General features: G+C 42.2%; 1 protein-coding gene across 6 annotated transcripts in view; it reads right to left on the bottom strand.

Moving 5' to 3' along the window:
- Positions 1-21,557, bottom strand: part of ACSL5 (acyl-CoA synthetase long chain family member 5) — a 52,893-nt gene that overhangs the window by 3,912 nt on the left and 27,424 nt on the right. For 5 of the 6 annotated variants that reach the window (XM_024254246.2, XM_024254247.3, XM_024254245.3 and 2 more), the window contains exons 4-17: positions 18,768-18,832; positions 18,537-18,638; positions 14,838-14,937; positions 13,668-13,846; positions 12,854-12,886; positions 12,714-12,765; positions 11,820-11,893; positions 11,358-11,435; positions 10,028-10,162; positions 6,330-6,464; positions 5,529-5,624; positions 1,844-1,916; positions 1,469-1,557; positions 1,063-1,179 (exon numbers count right to left, since the gene is read on the bottom strand). In XM_024254246.2, coding sequence (XP_024110014.1) covers positions 1,063-1,179; positions 1,469-1,557; positions 1,844-1,916; positions 5,529-5,624; positions 6,330-6,464; positions 10,028-10,162; positions 11,358-11,435; positions 11,820-11,893; positions 12,714-12,765; positions 12,854-12,886; positions 13,668-13,846; positions 14,838-14,937; positions 18,537-18,638; positions 18,768-18,832 — 1,328 coding nt within the window. The remainder of the gene's footprint in view (positions 1-1,062; positions 1,180-1,468; positions 1,558-1,843; positions 1,917-5,528; positions 5,625-6,329; positions 6,465-10,027; positions 10,163-11,357; positions 11,436-11,819; positions 11,894-12,713; positions 12,766-12,853; positions 12,887-13,667; positions 13,847-14,837; positions 14,938-18,536; positions 18,639-18,767; positions 18,833-21,557) is intronic. The other variant, XM_054522861.1, reaches the window with a different exon arrangement.

Raw genomic sequence — 21,557 nt, 5'->3', positions numbered from 1 at the left:
AGTGTGATCAAAATACCAAAAGTACTCTCTGGCAGTACTTTTGGTGTGGTAGCTTATACCAGTAATCCTAGAACTTTGGGAGGTCAAGGCAAGAGGATTGCTTGAGGCCAGGAGTTTGAGTCTATCCTGGTCAACTCAGCAAGACCCCATCTCTATAAAAATTTTTTTTTAAGAAAGAAAGACTTTCTAGCTTTGGCAGCTCCTATTCACAGGTTAAATTACTTTCTCAGAATTTTATATTGTTGGTCCATGGAAGAGCTACAACTAGAACACAAATCTCCTGACTTCCAGCCTATATATATATATATATTTTTTGAGACAGAGTCTTGCTCTGTCCTCCAGGCTAGAGTGCAGTGGTGTGATCTCGGCTCACTGCAAGCTCCGCCTCCCGGGTTCACGCCATTCTCCTGCCTCAGCCTCCCTAGTAGCTGGAACTACAGGTGCCCGCCACCACGCCCGGCTAATTTTTTGTATTTTTAGTAGAGACGGGGTTTCACCGTGTTAGCCAGGATGGTCTTGATCTCCTGACCTTGTGATCTGCCCGCCTCGGCCTCCCAAAGTGCTGGGATTATAGGCATGAGCCACCACGCCCAGCCTTTTTTTAACTTAACCTAGATTCTTTCAATTGTATTCTCTCTCTCTCTTTTTTTTTTGAGACAGAGTCTCTGTCACCCAGCTGGAGTGCAGTGGCACAATCTTGGCTCACTGCAACCTCTATCTCCTGGGTTCAAGCGATTCTACTGCCTCAGCCTCCCAAGTAGGTGGGATTACAGGTGCCCGTTACCATGCCCAGCTAATTTTTGTATTTTTAGTAGAGACGGGGTTTCACCATGTTGGCCAGGCTGGTCTTGAACTCCTGACCTCAGGTGATCCACCACCTCAGTCTGTATGTTCTTCTCTGGATAGTATGAGGAAGACATAAGACAGGTAGGGTACAAACCTAATCCCCTCCAGCTGCCTCAGCTGATTAACCTACTTGCATTTCTGCCCCTCTTGCTACAAGCAGATTGTTCTTCTCAGTCCATTAGCATAGACTTCCAGGAGTTCTGATGATATACCCACCGGGAGCCAGCGACCAATGTCTCCTGTGTGAAGCCAGCCATCACTGTCCAGGGCTTCCTGTGTCTTCTCAGGGTCCTTCAGGTATCCTTTGAACACATTTGTACCCTTGATGCAGATCTGCACAGCAAACATACAAGGCGGTGACAATAGCAAAGGCTGCTCCTCCCAGCGTGGGCAGTTTATGAAACACCTGCTCCCCTTAAATCATTTGATGGCTTCCACTACACTGCGAAGAGCACCAGATCTAAGTCTCCACTATAGGGTATAGGATAGTGAAGTTCAGAATACTTAATTCTTTGCTAAAGATCTCAAAGGGGCCAAATCCAAGTTTGCTTACAATTATTTGCTCTTTCTGATAGAAACCTCCCCACCATGACTGTCTGACCACAGAGCATGACCTACCCACCTCTCCTTCATTATTCACTGAAAAGTAGTTCGTGTCAGCCACATCTTCCAGCTTCACGTAATTGCAAGCCAGGGGCACCCCAACGTGACCTAGAACATACCATGCTGAATCAGCTGAGAAACACTTGCATTGTGATAATTCCAGGCATATTTCTAAGATATTTATGAATTGACTCTAGAAGAGGAAGACTGAAAAATCACCTGGCACCAATGCAGACTAGCCAAGATAGGCAGGCCTGGACCCAAAACTTGAATTTTGCATTTGCCACAGTTCTCAGTTCCAGAGAACTGAGGTTATCTAAACTCCGAAGTCCTAGTTCAGTTAGAGCCTTTCTCCCAACCATGGCACCTCCTGCCCAGCAGATGGAGGACTTACCTGATGTCCAGTCCCCAGGTAATGTAAATGTACAGCCACCTGTGCATTCTGTTTGACCATAAGCTTCATACACCTGGGAAACCAAAGAAGAGCTTTTAGACTTACTCAAGATAAAGTGTGAGCTGGCCACGTGCTATGGCCAAGACATGAGGAAAGCAAGGTCTCTAAGGGTTTGAGACCACTTAGTGTCTTAAAACCTTGAACTTGGAGGGGGCGGTGGCTCACGCCTGTAATCCCAGCACTTTGGGAGGCCGAGGAGGGTGGATCACCTGAGGTCAGGAGTTTGAGACCAGCCTGGCCAACATGGTGAAACCCCATCTCTACAAAAATACAAAAAAAATTAGCTGGGCATGATGGCAGGTGCCTGTAATCCCAGCTACTTGAGAGGCTGAGGTGGGAGAATCTCTTGAACCTGGGAGGCAGAGTTGCAGTGAGCTGAAATCACGCCATTGTACTCCAGCCTGGGTGACAAAGCGAGACTCCGTCTCAAAACAAACGAACAAACAAACAAAAAACCTTGAACTCATACCCAAGCTGCAAAGTATTTACTACCAAGCCTTCTGGCCATTCAGAAACCAAAAGGGTCTGGAAATAGACCAAAGCATAGAATTTTATATGAAAATGTAACATTTTGGCCAGGCATGGTGGCTCATGCTTGTAATCCCAGCATTTTGGGAAGCCGAGGTGGGAGGATCACCTGAGGTCATGAGTTCGAGACCAGCCTGACCAACATGGTGAAACCCCATCTCTACTGAAAATACAAAAATTAGCCGGGCCTGGTGGCACGTGCCTGTAATCCCAGCTACTCAGGAGGCTGAGGCAGGAGAATCGCTTGAACCCAGGAGGCGGAGGTTGCAGTAAACCGAGATTGTGCCATTGCACTCCAGCCTGGGTGACACAACGAATGAGACTGCATCTCAAAAGAAAAAAAAGAAAAGAAAATGCAGCATTTCAAGTAGGTGGGAACATGTAAGTTATTCACTAAGTGGTGTGCAACCCAATAGCAATTGAACTTGACCCCGAGCAATGGAGCATCACTGAAGGAACTGAAGAAGGGGAGTAGTATTTTTTAAGGGAAATAGCTCCCACTATGATATAAAACAAGGGTTGGCAAACTTTATCTGTACAGGCCAAGGTAGTAAATATTTTCCGCTTTGTGAGCCATCTGGTATCTGACTCAAAACTTGACTCTGCCAACATAGCACAAAAGCAGCCACAGTCCATATATAAATGGACGGACATAGCTGTATTTCAATAATATTTTTAAAATAAAAACCAGCTGCAGGCTAGTTTTAGCCTGTGCTGCAATTTGCCAATCCCTAGTATAGAAGATAATCTTGATTGGAGAGAGGCTGGGGGCAGGAAACAAGTTCATGGGCTGCTGCAATGGGGGGTGTGGCCTGTGATAGGCAGAGTTGGGAGAGAGAGGAAGGTTTAGAGAAGACATTTCTGGGAAGGAGTTAGCAACAGGACCTGCTGATCTATTGGTTTTAGGGGCTTAAGGAAAGGACAGTATTAAAAATGGCTAAGAGGATGCTAATTTGAAGGACCTCAGGCCTTGGCATCAATCTGGAGTCTCTTTCGATTGTGGTTATACAGATAGAGGACTCATGAGGAGAAGTCTGTGCCTGTTTTGTTCATGCTCTGCATGGTTGGTTGAATGAATGAACTAATTATCCATCTGGGTGAAAATTGAGACAATATGCATGGCCAAGCACTTGGACAAATTTCAGGTGGAACTGAGACTTAAAAGGAAAAAATGGAAAATGGTAAGTTTGCCAGAAAATAAGGGTGAAACAGTCTTATGAAATATTGGGGGTTAGGAAGTCCTGTCTAAGCAGTTTAAAACCTACAAACAGAAAAGATTATTTAGTTTGACTAGAAAAACATTGGAAATTTTTGTATGGCAATACAGAGGGCAAAAATGATGAGACTAGGAAAAATGTTTCCAACACGACAAAAGTTAATATTACAGGTTGACTATTCTAATCCAAATGTTTGAAATTCAAAATGTTCCAAAATCCAAAACCTTTTGAGTGCCAACATGATGTTCAAAGGAAATACTTTTTGGAGCATTTCAGATTTTGGATTTTCAGATTCAGAATGCTCAACTGTTTTATAATGCAAACATTATAAAATTGGAAAAAAATGCAAAATTCAAAACACTTTTAGTCCCAAGCATTTCAAATAGGGAGATACTCAACCTGTATTACTCTGTGAAGAACTCTTAGAAGTATAAAAAAAGACCAAATTATCTTTTGCCTGTTTTTCTATAAGGAAGTAACAGAATAATTCATGGATGAAATATACATGTCAATAAGCAATAGAAAGATGTTTGGTGTAAATAAAAGAAACAAAACCATAATAAGATTTTTCATTTATCTGATTAGCTAATATCTGAATGACTGATAAAGTCTGTCACTGGCAAGAGCATGGGCAAATAAGGCCTTGTATACTTGCAGAAATGTGTAAAAAAGATCTTTCTGGAAGAAAGTTTGATAATATACATTATTACACACACACACACACACACACACAGATACATACACTTTGACCCAATAATCCCTTCTTGTGTGGATTTATTCTAGATTAATGATTAATTGATTATAACAGTGAAAAATATCATAAGCAACTCAAGTGTCCATTAATAGGAGATTAGTTATTTGGGTATGGTTGACCCTTGCACAACACAGGTTTGTATGGCACAGCTCCACTGATAGGTGGATTTTCTTCTGTCTGTGCTGCCCCTGAGATAGCAAGACCAACCCCTCCTCTTCTTCCTCCTCAGCATGAAGACAGTGAGGATGAAGACCTTTATGATGATCCATTTCCACTTAATGAATAGTAAATATGTTTTCTCTTCCTTATGATTTCTTAAATAACATTTTCTTTTTTCTAGCTTACTTTATTGTAAGAATACAGTATATAATACATATACAAAATATGTGTTGATTAATTACATTATTGGTAAGGCTTCTAGTCAATAGTAGTCTACTAGTAGTTAAGTTTTTGGGGAGTCAAGTATTCTTTTTATTTTTATTTTTTGAGACAGAGTCTTGCTCTGTTGCCCAGGCTGGAGTGCAGTGGCACAATCTCAGCTCACTGCAAGCTCCACCTCCCGGGTTCACGCCATTCTCCCACCTCAGCCTCCTGAGTAGCTGGGACTACAGGTGCACGCCACCATGCCCAGCGAATTTTTTTGTATTTTTAGTAGAGACAGGGTTTCACCTTGTTAGCCAGGATGGTCTCGATCTCCTGACCTCGTGATCCGCCCACCTTGGCCTCCCAAAGTGCTGGGATTACAGGCATGAGCCACCACGCCTGGCTAGGGAGTCAAGTATTATACATTAATTTTTGACTGCCATGGGGGTAGGCAATCCTAACTCTTGCATTGTTCAAGGGTCAACTACATTCAATAAACTATTGCGAAATCATTAAAATGATGCTGAGCTTTATTTGACAAGGAGCAACATTAACAAGTGTTTTAGAGCACTGGTTTTATTTATGTGAAGGTTTCTACACACAGATGCCAGAAGAGATGGTTAGAAGGATATTTTCTTTGGATTTTGAGAATTTAGGTGACTTTCATTTTGGTACCTTTTAGTTGTTTTCATTTTTATTTAAACAGTGAGCTTGTTTGTGCAAAAGTAAAATAGCCTATGTTCAAAGAAGGTGCTTGGCTTACCTGACATCCCATTGCTGCCCGTAAGAATGTCATGACTGGAGCGGAGATGGGGGCAGCTCCAGTGACGATTACACGAACCCTTCCACCCAGGCTGTCCTGTTCAGTGGAAACAAAAGACATACTAAAACCTATTCTCTTGGCTTCAATTTCCTCCACTGTAGAGTGGGTATAGTAGCTTGTCCAGTGTTGTTATGAGAATTAAATTGACATCAATTCTCACGTTAATTTACAAAGCACTTAGAATACAGTCTGGATTGTAGAAAAGCACTTAAAATGTTAGCTATTATTGTCATCACTATCCATAGCTGGGACCAGAAGCCATATATTTCTCAAATAATTTGTATTCTTCAGCCCCTCAAATTGCTTATAATCTTAACAGACCACCAAAGAAAATAAGAGAGAGTGCTAGAACCTAAATAAAACTTTTTTTTTTTTTTTTTTTTTGAGATAGAGTCTGGCCCTACTGCCCAGGCTGGAGTGCAGTGGTGCCATCTCAGTTCACTACAACCTCCACCTCCTGGGTTCAAGCGATTCTCCTGCCTCAGCCTCCCATGTAGCTGGGATTACAGGCACCCACCACCACGCCCGGCTAATTTTTGTATTTTTAGTAGAGACTGGGTTTCACCATGTTGGTCAGGCTGGTCTTGAACACCTGACCTCAGGTGATCTACCCACCTAGGCCTCCCAAAGTGCTGGGATTACAGGTGTGAGCCACCACACTCAGCCTGCTTTTTTTTTTTTTTTTTTTAAAAAGGCAGCCCAGGTATTTGCCTGCTTCAGTCTGGGACCTGCCCAACCTACCTGGATCTTTGCAAAGATGAGCTTGTCCCAGAAACTGTCACGCCTGATGATGCCCTTTTGAAGCTCTTTGAATTTACTGGAAACAGCCAACTTCAACAAGAACTTCTTCAAGGGTGTCTTGGCTTCATTTTGTACCTGCAGAGTGATAGCTCCTTTTAGTTGGAAACCTATTGGAGATACTCATCAAGGCCATTAGTGAGCAAGAAACAGTGTGTTCTAGCTTTATAAGGAAGTGGTCTCACAGTCTCACACTCATGAATTGGACTGCTGAATAATGATGAGCCCAGAGAATTATGGCCGTGCTCAGAAAGAAGTGAACTTAATGCAGAGCTCCAGTCCTCCCACTTCCTGCCCCAATTTTTAGTCCTTGGGAAACAACTTGACAACTGAGATAAAGAGGGACTGCCTACAAAGTCACCTGGGGGGTACTAGATTTAAAACAAACAAACAAACAAAAAACATAGCTCAATGGGCACCACCTCTAGGGTTTTTGATTTAGTAGGTCAAAGGGCAGCCTACGAATCTAATTTTTTTTTTTTTTTTTTTTTGAGACGGAGTCTCGCTCTGTCGCCCAGGCTAGAGTGCAGTGGCACCATCTCAGCTCACTGCAAACTCCACCTCCCAGGTTCACGCCATTCTCCTGCCTCAGCCTCCCGAGTAGCTGGGACTACAGGCACCCGCCACCACACCCGGCTAGCTTTTTGTATTTTTAGCAGAGACAGGGTTTCACCATGTTAGCCAGGATGGTCTCTATCTCCTGACGTGATCCGCCTGCCTTGGGCTCCCAAAGTGCTGGGATTACAGGTGTGAGCCACCGCGCCCGGCCCAGGAATCTGATTTTTTAAAACAAGTATCATGTCTTCCTCCCTCTCCCTCTGTGATGCTTATATAACTGAACTTGGAGAATTCCCACCCTTCCCTATAAACAAGGTGGCTTTAGCCACACCATACAAACCCCAACAGAGTTTCCTGCCTTCCTACTAAAATGATTTCTTCCCTTTGGGCTTAATTCTGACGCCATTTTTCCAGCTTACATGATTTCCCTGGTCTCCCTGACTCTGACCTCACTGTGACCCTACGTTCCATCAACCACACTCCTGCCAAAGGAGAGCTTCCCCAAGTACAGCTCAAAGTGACCCCTTATTGCCAAAATTTAGTCCTGAACTCTGTATCTGGCTTTCAAGATTCCACCCTACTGGAAGTCAGATACAAGGCAATTGAAGTCTTTTTTCTTGTTCAAAATTTGAAGAATCCCTCTCCATCCATCTTCCATGTTTATAACCCCATTTTTGGGCCTCCAGCCAAGCAGGGGTGATAATTTTCATCTTCTAATGTAGATTGTGCTCTAGGACATAAGCATCTTCTTATGCCTATAACTTTATCATTGTATCAATATGTCATATTCTGTCTCCAAGATCCATGCTCAAATGCTTCCTCCATCATGTCATTCTTGAAATCTCCCTCAACTAAAAGAGATTTATCTTTCTTCAACATTCACAAGACTCACCCTCCCTCAACAAGTCACTGACAAAGAGCTAGTATTAGAGACCTGTGCTGATAAAGTCCTTCATTTTAAAAATACATTCCCAGGAGATCGAGGCCATCCTGGCTAACACAGTGAAAACCTGTCTCTACTAAAAATACAAAAAATTAGCCTGGCATGGTGGCGGGCGCCTGTAGTCCCAGCTACTCAGGAGGTTGAGGCAGGAGAATGGCATGAACCCGGGAGGTGGAGCTTGCAGTGAGCCGAGATCGCGCCACTGCACTCCAGCCTGGGTGACACAGTGAGACTCCGTCTCAAAAAAAAAAAAAAAAAAAATACATTCCAGAAGTGAACTGTGTATTAGGTATTATACTATACAATAACTATCTCTGAAAAATAAAAAATGTGCAACAACAACAACATATGAATAAAAACCATAACAACAACCAAATCTACTAATTGCGTAGCATGGTAAGAAACTGCTGGAATTGTTATCAGTTCTGCTAGAACACTGCCTGCCCTGTCACCAGAGCCCATTTAGCTTCTGCTAAGAGTCCTAAGAATGAAAGGAAGAGTTAAAATCTCAGAGGTGGTTGGGGAGGTGGGGGGAGGGTTCCAAAGCATGTGAAGAATGGCCATGCATTACTTCCTCACGGATCCCAGCCTGAGGAATCATCACATACTATATTTCCTGGGTTCAAATAGCTTCAACGGTTCCCTGAAGCAATCAGACAATCTAAGAATTGGGTAAGAAATATACAAGATGAGGTTGAGACATCTTGTGCCAGAAACCAAGGAAGCTATCAGAGGCTACAGGGGTATTGTCAAAAGGACACATGAGCAACTTGATGAGGGTTCCCAACTGCCGAGATGGGGAAGTTAGAAGATCAACAAGAAAGACTAACACTTTGGGAGGCTGGGGTAGGGGGATCACTTGAGGTCAGGAGTTCGAGATCAGCCTGGCCAACATGGTGAAACCCCATCTCTACCAAAAAATATTAAAAAATTAGCTGGGTGTGGTGGTGCATGCCTATAATCCCAGCTCTCAGGAGGCTGAGGCAAGAGAATCACTTGAACCCAGGAGGCGGAGGTTGCAGTGAGCTGAGATCATGCCATTGCACTCCAGCCTGGGTGACAGAGTGGGACTCTGTCTCAAAGAAAAAAAAAAGAAGAATCACTGAAATTTAAAAAAACAAATCTGAAAATTATGAATTCCTAAAAATACAAAGAGAAAATCTCATTGGCTACTTTTGAAGATTGCTGAGGCACAAATCCATTCTTCTGAAGATTGATAAATAAAAAGAATCAAATATTCGCCAGGTTTTATGGAAGAATCTCAGCTAATGAATGCAAGAGGAAGACAGAATTACAGAAATCACCATTCTGTAATTTCTAATGAAAAATAGAGCAGTGCTAGTCATCAACATGACTAGCCGACATGACTACTGAAACATGACTACTGAAAGCTTGATTCTGCCCTACCCCTTATTAGATGTGACTCTGGGCAGGTTATTTAACCTCTGAGGCTCATTTTCCTCATCATAAGTTAGAAATAATAGGTGTAAGTATGATTTACTATGATTTTGTGAGGATTCAATGAGAGGATGCATCTGAAATGTATATCATGGGGCCTGGCACTTCAGAAAGGGAACAACTTCCCAAGATGTCTGCTGAACCCTGAGGGGCCCCCCAAGTCTCTGAGTCAAGCTTTCTTCAGATCAGGTCCAAGTCATCTTATCCAAGGAAAAGGGGATTGCACTTATTTATTTTTCATTTTTTAATTTTATTTTATTTTTTGAGATGGAGTCTTGCTCTGTTGCCCAGGCTGGAGTGCATTGACATGATCTTGGCTCACTGCAACCTCCGCCTCCCAGGTTCAAGCAATTCTCCTGCCTCAGCCTCCCGAGTAGCTGAGATCACAGGTGCTCCCCACCACGTCCAGCTAATTTTTGTATTTTTAGTAGATACAGGGTTTCACCACTTTGGCCAGGTTGGTCTCGAACGCCTGACCTCAGGCAATCTGCCTGCCTTGGCCTCCCAAAGTGCTGAGATCACAGAAGTGAGCCACCGCACCTGGCGGAGATTGTATTTATACACGGCTTTACGTAGATACTTGTAGAGGGTGGAGGTAGAGGTAGAGTAAATCTCACAGTAGTACAGAGTTCCTTCATGCAGGCCCAAGTCACAGACAGTCCCTTCAGCTGAAAGTTAGTACCTTATCGTAGATCCTGTTAAGGAGTCGAGGCACCGCCGGAAACAATGTGGGCTTCAAAGTCTTCATGTCATCAGCCAGCAACCGAATATCCCCTTGGAAGAATCCAATTCTGGCTCCACAGCTGTACACAACAGCCTGAAAACAAAACCAAATTATAGAGCTTAGAGGCAAACAACCCCTTTAGTGGGGACCTGTCTTGGAAGGAATTCAGGAAGTGGGCTGAGGCAAACAACCCCTTCAGTGGGGACCTGTCTTGGAAGGAATTTGGGAAGTGGGCTGAGGCACACAGACACTTTTCTTGCACAGCACCTCCCTCCCAATTCAGGACTCTGAGAGCCTTCTCCCAAGAAAGGATGGACATTTATTTCTGTTGTGGTGGCATGACAGATAAGACAGATATTGAGACTGTGTGGTCCCCCAGACTCCACCACAGGTCTGTGTGACAGTCTAAGATAATCATCCTTTGTAAGATGCAATTCATTATGTGGCACTAAGAAAGCACTGCCAATTAAAGCAGAACCTGCCTTCAATCGTAAGACCATCCCAATTTCATAAATTATGTTAAAATATTTTTTAAGGTTTCTTAGAATCAATTTTTTATGAATCAGATATCATTACTTTAGCCCAAAGAACTGAATCTTGCATTTTGGCATTTTAGGCATCAACCATGAGCTGGTTGAAGAGGCATTTGGGGGTAGCGAGGAGCAGAGAGAGAACTTTCCAATCACACTATCTGCATTTTTGAAAGGCTGACACGGCTCTTGGTTCTCAAATCAGCCTCAAAATAGCCTGAAAAGCCTGGAGTCCACTCACAGAAGAGCAGACCTCCTCCGGTGTGCACCATGCTGATGGCACCACCTTACACACTCAGGCGTGGTGCAAAAACCCCCACGGGGGACACCTCACACCTTATGTGGATCAAATGCTCCTTCCCTGATCCTCTGTGGGGAACTTCCTTTTCTCTAATCCTAGATCTTTTCAAAAATTCTAACCAAAATAAAATTTAAAAAGAAGACAATGTCTTGCGTCAGCTCAGAATTAAGGGCAGATAGATAGTAAGCTCCTAGCTGTGATGTCACTAGACTCACACACCCCCATGAAGGCAGGAGCAAGTACTGTCCTCCCTGGACACATGCAGACTTAGCAGAGGAAGACTCTGCAGGAAATGAGGGGCCATGCCATGATTAGGGCTCCCATGAGCCAACTCCTTGCCTGCGCCTCTCACACCGGAGAAAGGACAGTAAATACTTTGTAGCTACCTTTGGAATAAACATGTGATAGCAAGTCAGGACCCCCTTGCCACATACTGCTAGGAACACAGAACACTCACCTGTACAATCCTCTCAAACATATGAGCCAGAGGGAGGTAGGATATGGCCACATCATCGGGAGTGGGCTCATAAGTATCCTATGTAGGCCAGGGAAGAAAGAGGAGGCAACATGAGATTAATGCCAACTTTCATTTCCAATGGAGATTTTAAAACTACCTCCTCCCAGGACTACCACAGACAGCTGTATAGGCGGTACACTGTGTAGATCTGAGATGCCTTGAACTGCATATAGTGTAGAAATTTGCAGAGATCCTAAAAGACCAAGGCTTGAAAATGTACAGTCCTCTAGACAAAGAACACGCTGGTGTTTGTCCACACTCCGGCCTTTAAGGTGTGTGTACGTGTGTGTGTGTGTGCGTGTGTGTGTGTGTATGTGTGTCTGCCTGCTCTAACCTCAAAAATAAAAATCTTATGACAGATTCACATTTTAATGAGAGCCTCTTTTTCAACTGACCACTGACCTCCACACATTTGAGAAAGGCAGCAGCATTTGAAACAATATTTTGATGGGTTATCATGGCTCCTTTGGGGTCACCTGTAGGAAATAAGAGGTGGAGAGAAAGATACTTTATGTAGCTAATAGGTAGCCTTTGGCCTTGAAAGAAACTAGATTCAATTGGTTTTATTCCAGAAGGCCAAGAGCATTTCCTGTCACTGTGTCTTTTTGTGGACGGTATATGCCTCTGTTTAGGAATAATTAATGCCCCTGGAGATTCTACTGCTGAATGCATCGTTGGCCTTCTACTACTACGCAGAGCACAGCCATGATTTCAGATAGAAGCACAGCTGCAAAGAAAAATTCAAGTTAACCCTCCTTCTCCCTCTGCCCCACGTCTCGTGTTGTTTATATGTTTGGAATTCCAGATCTACCAATATTATCTAGTAATATGGTCATAAACCTTATAAACTGGGCATACTAGAAAGAATATAACTGTAGACCATGATGGACCACATTAACAACTATTAAGCATTCTAACAGATGGGTGGATGTAGGGTGGGGTTGAAGCCCTTTATGGAGAACTATCACTGAGTTATCTTGATTGAATGAAACCATTCCAGCGGCGTCAAATCAAGAGAGTGGTGGGTTGGTGGGGGCAGGGGAAAGGATTTTCTGATATCATCTTTAAGACCCCTGAAATATATTGAATGTAAACACCTCCCAGTATATTAAATGAAGTGTATTTACTTATGTTTATGTTTTTCCATTTGGGAATTTACACTTAGAAGCCTTAAGCTGTGAGCCCCTAAGGATAGGGCTCTTTAGAGGGAGTATTTACCAGCCTACCAGTGGCCAAGAATTGAAGCCATGTTCTTGGCTGACCAGGGGTCTAAGGTTCAGTTTCATTGGCACTGACCTGTGGTCCCACTGGTGAAGCAGATGATGCTCAGGTCTTCTGGGCTAGGAGGCTGGAGGAGGAAGCACAAGGGCTTATTCCACCATGAACTTTGAGAGTTGACTATGGCAAGGCTCAAATTCAGGCAGAAAAAAACTTACCACAGGTTTTCTGAAGTGCTCTTTGCCTAGGTTCTATATGAACGGAAAACCAAGAAAGAAAGACATTAGTTGAGATGGACAGACTGTGATAAATGTGGCCCTCTCCCTCCCTTTCCCGTGAGAACATCTCTATGGGAATATAAGCAAAATTCCAACCTGGATCAGGACCAGAAGCCAACATTCAGGAACAATGGAAGCCCCGGGGAAGAGCATAAGATTTCTCTAGAAAATCATCTACCTATAGAGGGTAGATTGCATGTTCAAACTTCCCATTGTACTCTTAAGTTTCAGTCATCTAGGGCCCTAACTAAATCTTTTTTGAAAGAAATGAACAGCTAACATTTTCAGAGCTTATTACATATCCATCACTGTCCTGAGAAATTTACATATATGAATTAAGCTAACTCTTTACAAGACCTCTGTGAGGTAGGGATTATTTTTATCACCATTTTACGGACCGAGGGAAGGGAGATAAGATTGCCCAAGGTTGCCTAACTAACAGATGTGGAGCTGGCATGTGAACCCAAGCAGCCTGGCTCCAGGAGCCACATCCTTTAACTATTACTAAACTCCTATTTATATATTATCCACTTAGAAGTCCATGCAGCTGGCCACAGAACTTTGTCCTTTCCTGGCATGAGTTTCAAAGTTGTCTTGTGGAAATTATTCTCAGAGCTTCACAGCATGAGTCTAATTCACTCCTCATGTGGCACCCCTGGAGAACAAGAACGCTGTCCTCTTGTGAAGGTATCTTGCAAGTTGCCCAAGGTGTTGGACCAGCATTGGAGCTGCAAGCTAAATTTCAGATCCATACCTCAGCATCGTATAGGGATAAGATCTCAATTCCACTCTTCTCCCCTCTTTGCTTCAGGTCATCATCAAAGAGGTCCATAAGGATGATCACCTTCAGGGTCGGGGTGAAGCCTTTCTCTACATTCCCTATCAGCACCGATGCCTTTTCGGGTGTGTCACAGATCACCATGGTGATATCAGCTGAAAGCCAAAATAGAACCAGAGGTCATTCCCTCTCTCTGCTAAGTACCTGATTGCCTTGCAAGAAGGAAGAGGTTTTAAAAGTTTTCAAAGCTAACAGGTGTCCAAAGGAGATTACACCTGCAAATCAGGTTTATAATGTACAACCTGAAACATTCCATTGATGATAAATGAACTTAACTGAAACAGAAGCACGTCATGTTCTTGAACTGTGCCAGCAGATTTTACAGTTTCTAGAGGAACCACAGAATTCCTTCTGCTTAAGAAGTCATTCAGATAACCTAAACAGGTTACTGAGGTGTGGTTCTATCACTGTGTTTTATTTTGAGGAGGATAGTAGGGAATAGAAGAAAAAAGAGGGGGCAAATAAGATCTTTAGCTGACAAGTATTGTACAGTTCTAAATTTTAGCATTTGCTTTGATACATGTTTAAAGTTTCAAATGATGTTTACTGTGCAAATGGACCTACTCACTTAATCTACCAGTCCCATGACAGAAGGTAACATGTTGGATATGTGAAAGGGCTGTTACTTGCCCATCAAATTTGGACTTGTTTCTCTAACAATGACAATTATTTTCTGCAGACTCACCATGGACATTGGTACATGCTGGTTAACTGTATTGACTTGGATTTACAAAGGTAGGAAATTAAATCTGTAGCTTTACTGTGATTAAGTCAATTAAGCTCACTCTCTGGGCTTTTATCTAGTGTGTTCAGAGTGAGTAGTCTTGTCTCTGTATCATCATACCATGTCACCTTGAAGCATGTCATTGAAACTTCTTTCTGTGTGTATCTCTGCTTCATGGGCTTTTTGTAGCTTTCCTGAAAATTATATCCTAAGTACTACAAAACTAGAAAGACTTGAACATTTTCCGACCACGGCATTTCAAGTTTGCTTAAACAAACAAACAAATAAACAAAAAAGCAGAAATTGAAGAAATACTCAGCATTGAGAAAGAATCAAGTTGTAATGTAACAGCAAAATTTTACCCTTGTTGACAATATGTACGATGGCTTCTGGTCCCAAGGTGTCATACAGAGGTACGGCTACCATGGAGTACGTGTAACAAGCCAATTCGGAGATGATCCACTGTATGGAGAGAAGTTCAAGTAAGGACTGAAGGGCACACTGAAGAGTACTAGCTCAGTCATTCAGCCAACAAATGCTATCTGGTTTTTTGTCTTGTTTTGTTTTGCTTTTTTTTTTTTTTTTTTTTGAGACAGTGCCTCACTCTGCTGCCCAGGCTGGAGTGCAGTGGTGTGATCATAGCTCACTGCAGCCTCAACCTTCCAGGATCAAGCAATCCTCCCACCTCAGCCTCCCGAGTAGCTGGAACTACAGGCACACATCACTATGTCAAGCTGATTTTTGTATTTTTTGTAGAGACAGGATTTCACCATGTTTCCCATTCTGGCATAAAACTCCTAGGCTCAACCTATCTGCCTGCCTGGGCCTCCCAAAGTGCTGGGATTACTTATTTGTTGACTTTTATGTAAAAAAAAAAAAAAAATCACTGTGGGGCCATAGGGATAGTTGCAAATACTGCTATAAAGTACAATTAAATAAGGGAGATAAGAAAGGCACAGAGACAACTGCAATACAAAGGTAGACCAGATAAGTGATAAGTTCCATCTGTAAGAGGTATGGAAGGCATTAGGAGCCTTAGGGTGTCAGAGATCACTTTCAAGGGTGAGGCAAAGCTATTTGGGACTGCTTGTGGGAAACTGATGAAAACTGAGCAGGGCTTTAGAGGACTAGTAGGATTTGGTTATGGAGGTAGAGGTAGATTAAAAGAAGGAAGTGAATGAACAAAGAACAGTGATATGGTTTGGCTGTGTCCCCATCCAGATCTCATCTTGAATTGTAGTTCCCATAATCCCCACGTGTCGTGGGAGGAACCCAGTGGGAGGTAATTGAATCATGGGGGTGGTTACCCTCATACTGTTTGACATGGTTTAGCTGCGTATCCATTTAAATCTCAACTTGAGGCCGGGTGCAGTGGCTCATGCCTGTAATCCCAGCACTTTGGGAGGCTGAGGTGGGCAGATCACGAGGTCAAGAAATTGAGACTATCCTGGCCAACATGGTCTCCACTAAAAATACAAAAATTAGCTGGGCGTGGTGGCATGTGCCTGTAATCCCAGCTACTTGGGAGGCTGAGGCAGAAGAATTGCTTGAACCCGGGAGGTGGAGGTTGCAGTGAGCTGAGATGGCACACTGTACTCCAGCCTAGAGACAGAGTGAAACTCCGTCTCACAAAAAATAAATAAATAAATAAAATAAAATCTCAACTTGAATTGTATCTCCCAGAATTCCCACGTGTTGTGGGAGGGACCCATGGGGAGGTAATTGAATCATGAGTGCTGGTCTTCCCTGTGCTATTCTCGTGATAGTAAATAAGTCTCACGAGATCTGATGGGTTTATCAGGGGTTTCCACTTTTTGCTTCTTCCTCATTTTCTCTTGCTTCTGTGATGTAAGAAGTGCCTTTTGCCTCCTGCCATGATTCTGAGGCCTCACCGCCATGTGGAACTGTAAGTCCAATTAAACCTCCTCTTCTTCCAGGTCTTAGGTTTGTCTTTATCAGCAGCATAAAAACAGACTAATACATTGTTCTCGTGACAGTGAGTGAGTTCTCATGAGATCTGATTTCATAAGGGGCTCTCCACCCCCTTTGCTCTCATTCTTTTCCTTCCTGCCACCATGTGAAGAAGGACATGTTTGCTTTCTCTTCCACCATGATTGTAAGTTTCTTGAGGCCTCCCCAGCACTGCAGAACTGTGAGTCAATTAAACCCCTTTGCTTTATAAATTACCCAGTCTCAGGTATTTCTTCATAACAGTGTGATAACGAACTAATACAGACAGCATGACATCATTGTGTGGATACACATTAGCAAGCTTGAAAACTACAGGAAATAAAACTGGAAAGGTAGGTAGGAATCTGCTAGTGATGGGCCTTAAATATCAATGTAGATGTTATGGACTGAATCCTGTCTCCCTGTCACCCCTCCTCTGGCCCAACCCAAATTCATGTTGAAACCCTAATCCCCAATGTGACAGTATATGAGATAGGGCTTTTAAATAAGTAATTAAAGTTAAATGAAGTTTTAAGTGTGGGGTCCTAATCCCTTCCTTCTATGAAGAAGAACGGACATGAGGGATACATGTGCACAGAGAAAAGTCCGTGTGAAGACAAAATGAAAAAGTGGCTGTCTACAAGTCAAGGAGAGAGGCCTCGGGAGAAGCTAAACCTGCTGACACTCTGATCTTGGATTCCTAGACTCCAGAACTGTGAGAAAATAAATTTCTGTTGTTTAAGCCACATGGTCTGTGTATTAGATTATGGCAGTCCTAGCAGACTAATATACAGTTGCTCCTTGAACACATGGGTTTGAACTGTGAGGGCCTGCTTGTGGATTTTTTTTTTTCAATGGAAGTTACATTGAGGGTGCCTAAATTTCCTGCCTCCCTTTCCACCTCCTCTACCTCTTCCACCTCTGCCAGGTCTGACACAGCAAGACCAACCTCTCTTCTCCCTCCTCCTCAACCTAATCAAGGTAAAGATGACTCAGATGAAGACCTTTATAATGATCCATTTCCACCTAATGAATAGTATATACATTTTCTCTTCCTTATCATTTTCTTAATGACATTTTCGTTTCTCTAGCTTACTATATTGTAAGAAAGCAGTATACAATACATACAACATACAAAAATATGTGTTAATCAACTATCTATATTATCAGCAAGGAAGGCTATTAGTAGTTAAGTTTTGGGGGAATTATCTGTGGATCTTTTTACTGAATAGGCAGTGGTCCTAACCCCCATGTTGTTCAAGGATTAACTGTATCAGATTAGGTGTTAAGTTCCTAAACTAGAGTCAAGGGAATCTTTTTCTATTGAGGCTGACTGTGACAAGAATGGAGTATGTAGATTCACCTAAAAATATAGGCGAATATTTTTATATTTGTATTAGCATTAGAACTGGGACTTACAGTTTGTGAACTTGCAACACGATCCACATAGAACTTAACTCCCCCAAAACTTAACTACTAGTGGCTTCTGTTGACTGGAAGCCTTGCTGATAACACAGACAGTTAACACAGATTTTGTATGCTATATGTATCATATGCTGCATTTCTAGGGAGCGTTTGAAGCACAAAAAGACTTCCTCTGGGGATAATGTGCCTAATGACTTAACCGAAACTTGGAGATAAGCTTGATTCTGTCATCTTACTGTCTAAAATCTGCTTCCAACTCACTGTGGAAAGATGGCTATGGCCAGACTCAGTAGCAATGAATGGCTGAATTTATTAGTTCAAGTATAAATTGGAAGTTTCAGTTCTAATACTAATACATACTTTCCACAATATCTTCAAGATCTTATTTGGCGGTCCCTCCTAGCTTCCTTATTTTCCTCATGTAACAATCAGACTGACTTCAAATAACGCATGATAGGCTGGGAAACAAGAGAAGTCCAAACACCTAGGTGAGAGTGCCAGACACTTAACCAGAAATTAAATAGGTTCTGAGTGGTAACTCTTTCAAGCAGAATAAGCATTAGAAAATTTTAACAATAGTTTTGGTAAGGCATTAACAAGTGTTGGAATGCTGGATGGGGAATAGCATTTGAAGTTTTTAAACTTAACCCTGACTCATTTCCTTTAGTTAGCTTCAACATAGTTACCTCTGGCCTATTCTGAGCAAAGATGCCGACAAACTGGTCTGGTGATGATTTATATCCTTTATGCAAGAGACAGGAACCCAGGTACTCTGCTCTATCAGACACCTACAAAAAAGAGAGATGGGGTGAGAGAGAGAGAGAAGAGGTCAAGACCAAAAACTGACCAATAGCGTATCCTGTAGTTCAGAATACTATGTTAGAAAGAATCTGTCTAAAAACATGGACTCAACTTACTTGTTTGTAAGATAGCCATCTGTAGGGCTGGTTTGGTTTTCTATATCCCAAGCAGGGCCCATTGTCTAAAAACATAATATTAAAAGAAAATCAACTCCAGTCGCAAATTCTCTGGACCAAGGAAGCTAAAAGGAGATTAAGAAGGGGCAAGACACAAAGGATAAGTCCAACAAGGATTTGAGCTTCTCTTATATGTCCAGGAAATTCAAAGTCGGAAAGCACTGAGTTCTCAAAAATGAAGAGTCCTATAAACTATACTTGAAACATTTAGGAAATGCTACACAAAACAGGAGTGGTTCAGTGTTGAATATGTAACCTCCATGATAATGTAGACATTCAGAGAAAGCCATCCATATGGGGTTAGCCCACAAAACGTGACCAAGTAAAAGCCTACAAGTAAACACAAACAGCCTGTATTGAACAATCTTGTATTGAACTTCCCTACAATAAAAACTATGCTCATAAAGATATAAAAAAGTTAAAATATGAATCATCAATCTCATCAGCCTGGGCGACAGAGGGATACTCAGTCTCAAAAAAAGAAAAAAAGAAAAATGACACTTCTGGTCCTATCTGGGGTTGAATACATTAGCCTTAGCTAGTAGTTTGTTTATCTTGAGACTCACTTGGGGCTATTGTTTAAAATATATATCTTCTGGTTACACCTTAGGTTCACTGAATTAAATTTCCAGATAATGAGACCTAAAAATCCTCAGGAAGCTTTGTATTTTTAGCAACACTTCCAGGGGATTCTGTATACCAGAGTTGGAATTCTACTTAGTTTAGAGGGACAACTTTGCCGAGAATTTGTTAATGGATGGGCTCTTTGTAGATGGTCACAGCTTAGTACAGAACAGGTCTGAGTTGACTAAGTTAATGAAAGGCTAGGCTTTCAATACCATTATTAACACTGATATTTTGCATAGTTTGACAGTTATGTTCATTCCCCATGTATAGAATGAATGTAATACTTTGATACCTTGCTTCCTCTCCCAATCTGACCTAAGTATTTTCATGTCATTATTTCTTCTCTGTAGTGGTTTCAATGGCCAGTCGATGAAGGGTTCTAATGTAGTTGACTTTATTTCATCGTGGGTATTTAGATTGTTTTCAAGTTTGACACTTTAAATTATGCTAAATATTTTCAAATTGATCCTTTTAAATTTAGAACATTTCCTTAGAATAGAGCCCCTAAAATATAATAAGGGAAGGGAATGGGGGCTCAGAACAGTCAGGCTTTTGATACCTACACCACACTGCTTACTTGAGCAGAGGTGACAATTCACTTTTCTCCTATCATATCAAGTTTTAACACACTCTCATAGACCGCTAAATAGTGTCTTTAAAAACTGTCTTCAAGGCTGGGTGCAGTGGCTCATGCCTGTAATCCCAGCACTTTGGGAGGCCAAGGCAGGCAGATCACCTGAGGTTGGGAGTTCAAGACCAGCCTGCCCAACATGGAGAAACCCTGTCTCTACTAAAAATACAAAATTAGTTGGGTGCAGTGGCACATGCCTGTAATTCCAGCTACTGGGGAGGCTGAGGCAGGAGAATTGCTTCACCCAGGAGGCGGAAGTTGTGATGAGTTGAGATCATGCCATTGCACTCCAGCCTGGGCAACAAGAGCAAAACTCAGTCTCAAAACAAAACAAAACAAAACAAAAATATTTTCAGCTTTGATAGGTTTGAAAAGTTATTACTATAGTCTAAGTTTCTTTAACAGCTAGTAAATTGGGACCTTTTTCCTTGTTAGGTTTTATTTACTCTCATGACTTGTTTGTTCATGTACTTTGCCCATTTGTATGAGAGTATCTTCTAAGATATCAATGCTTGTAAAAAACATGGAAACACACAAAGAGGTGTGCACACACTCATGCATTTGTCTTCAGTATTTTTCCAATTGACATCTTGCATTTGACAATAAAAGAATAAACTTCGGAACATCTAAACTACTCAGCCTTACTTCAAATAAGTTTGGGAACATCCATTTACAAGAATAAATGGCATCTCAGCTTTTAAAGCTAAGTCAGGGAAGTAGTGATATAAGGCTGAAGAACACACTAAGTGGCTTAGAAGCCCTCACGTCTAAGCCAGAAGGAGGCTGTTAGAAGTAGACAAGTAGAAGGGCAGCAAAATGTATAGAGAGGATCTAGCCAAACTGCTAAGAGGAATTCAGGTCTTGCCAAAAGGAATTATTCAGAAAGAGAGTTACTAGGAATTCGGAGGCAAGTAAGTTGACTTCTAGACTAAGAGATGGAAAAAAAAAGGAAGGAAAGCAGGAAAGAGATACCCACTTTGATTAAAGAGATATAAAAATGAATGAGGAGGCTGTGTACAGAAAACGTTAGTACTTTTGCTTCCAATTGAAACAGCTCCATGAAAGCCTAAGAAGTAACATCTCAGACTAACTTTCCCTGAAGCATGGCTTTGTCAGAGTGGAAGCCACTTGTTCCCCCAGGATGTGTGTCTTGGGTGGTCTACCAATGAGATCATTTGTACTAACATTAATCACTAATGATAGCTACCATTTATTAAATGCTTAGTCCATGAGAGGCACATTAACTCATCTTCCCAGCTATTATCATTTGCATTGTACCAAGAATTATGAAGGACTGAGACAGCTTGGTCAAGCTCACTCAGCAAGTGGTAGAGCTGATGAATGTCTAAGAAAGTATACTGGGGGCTGGGCACAGTGGCTCATGCCTGTAATCCCAGCACTTTGGGAGGCAGAGGTTGGCAGATCACTTGAGCTCAAGAGTTCAAGACCAGCCTGGGCAACATGGCAAAACT

The sequence above is a fragment of the Pongo abelii genome, chromosome 8 (genome assembly GCF_028885655.2).
Source record: "Pongo abelii isolate AG06213 chromosome 8, NHGRI_mPonAbe1-v2.0_pri, whole genome shotgun sequence".
Classification (NCBI taxonomy): Eukaryota; Metazoa; Chordata; class Mammalia; order Primates; family Hominidae; genus Pongo; species Pongo abelii.
Note: the sequence above shows the minus strand (reverse complement) of the source record. Positions and strands in the feature narration are given on the sequence as shown.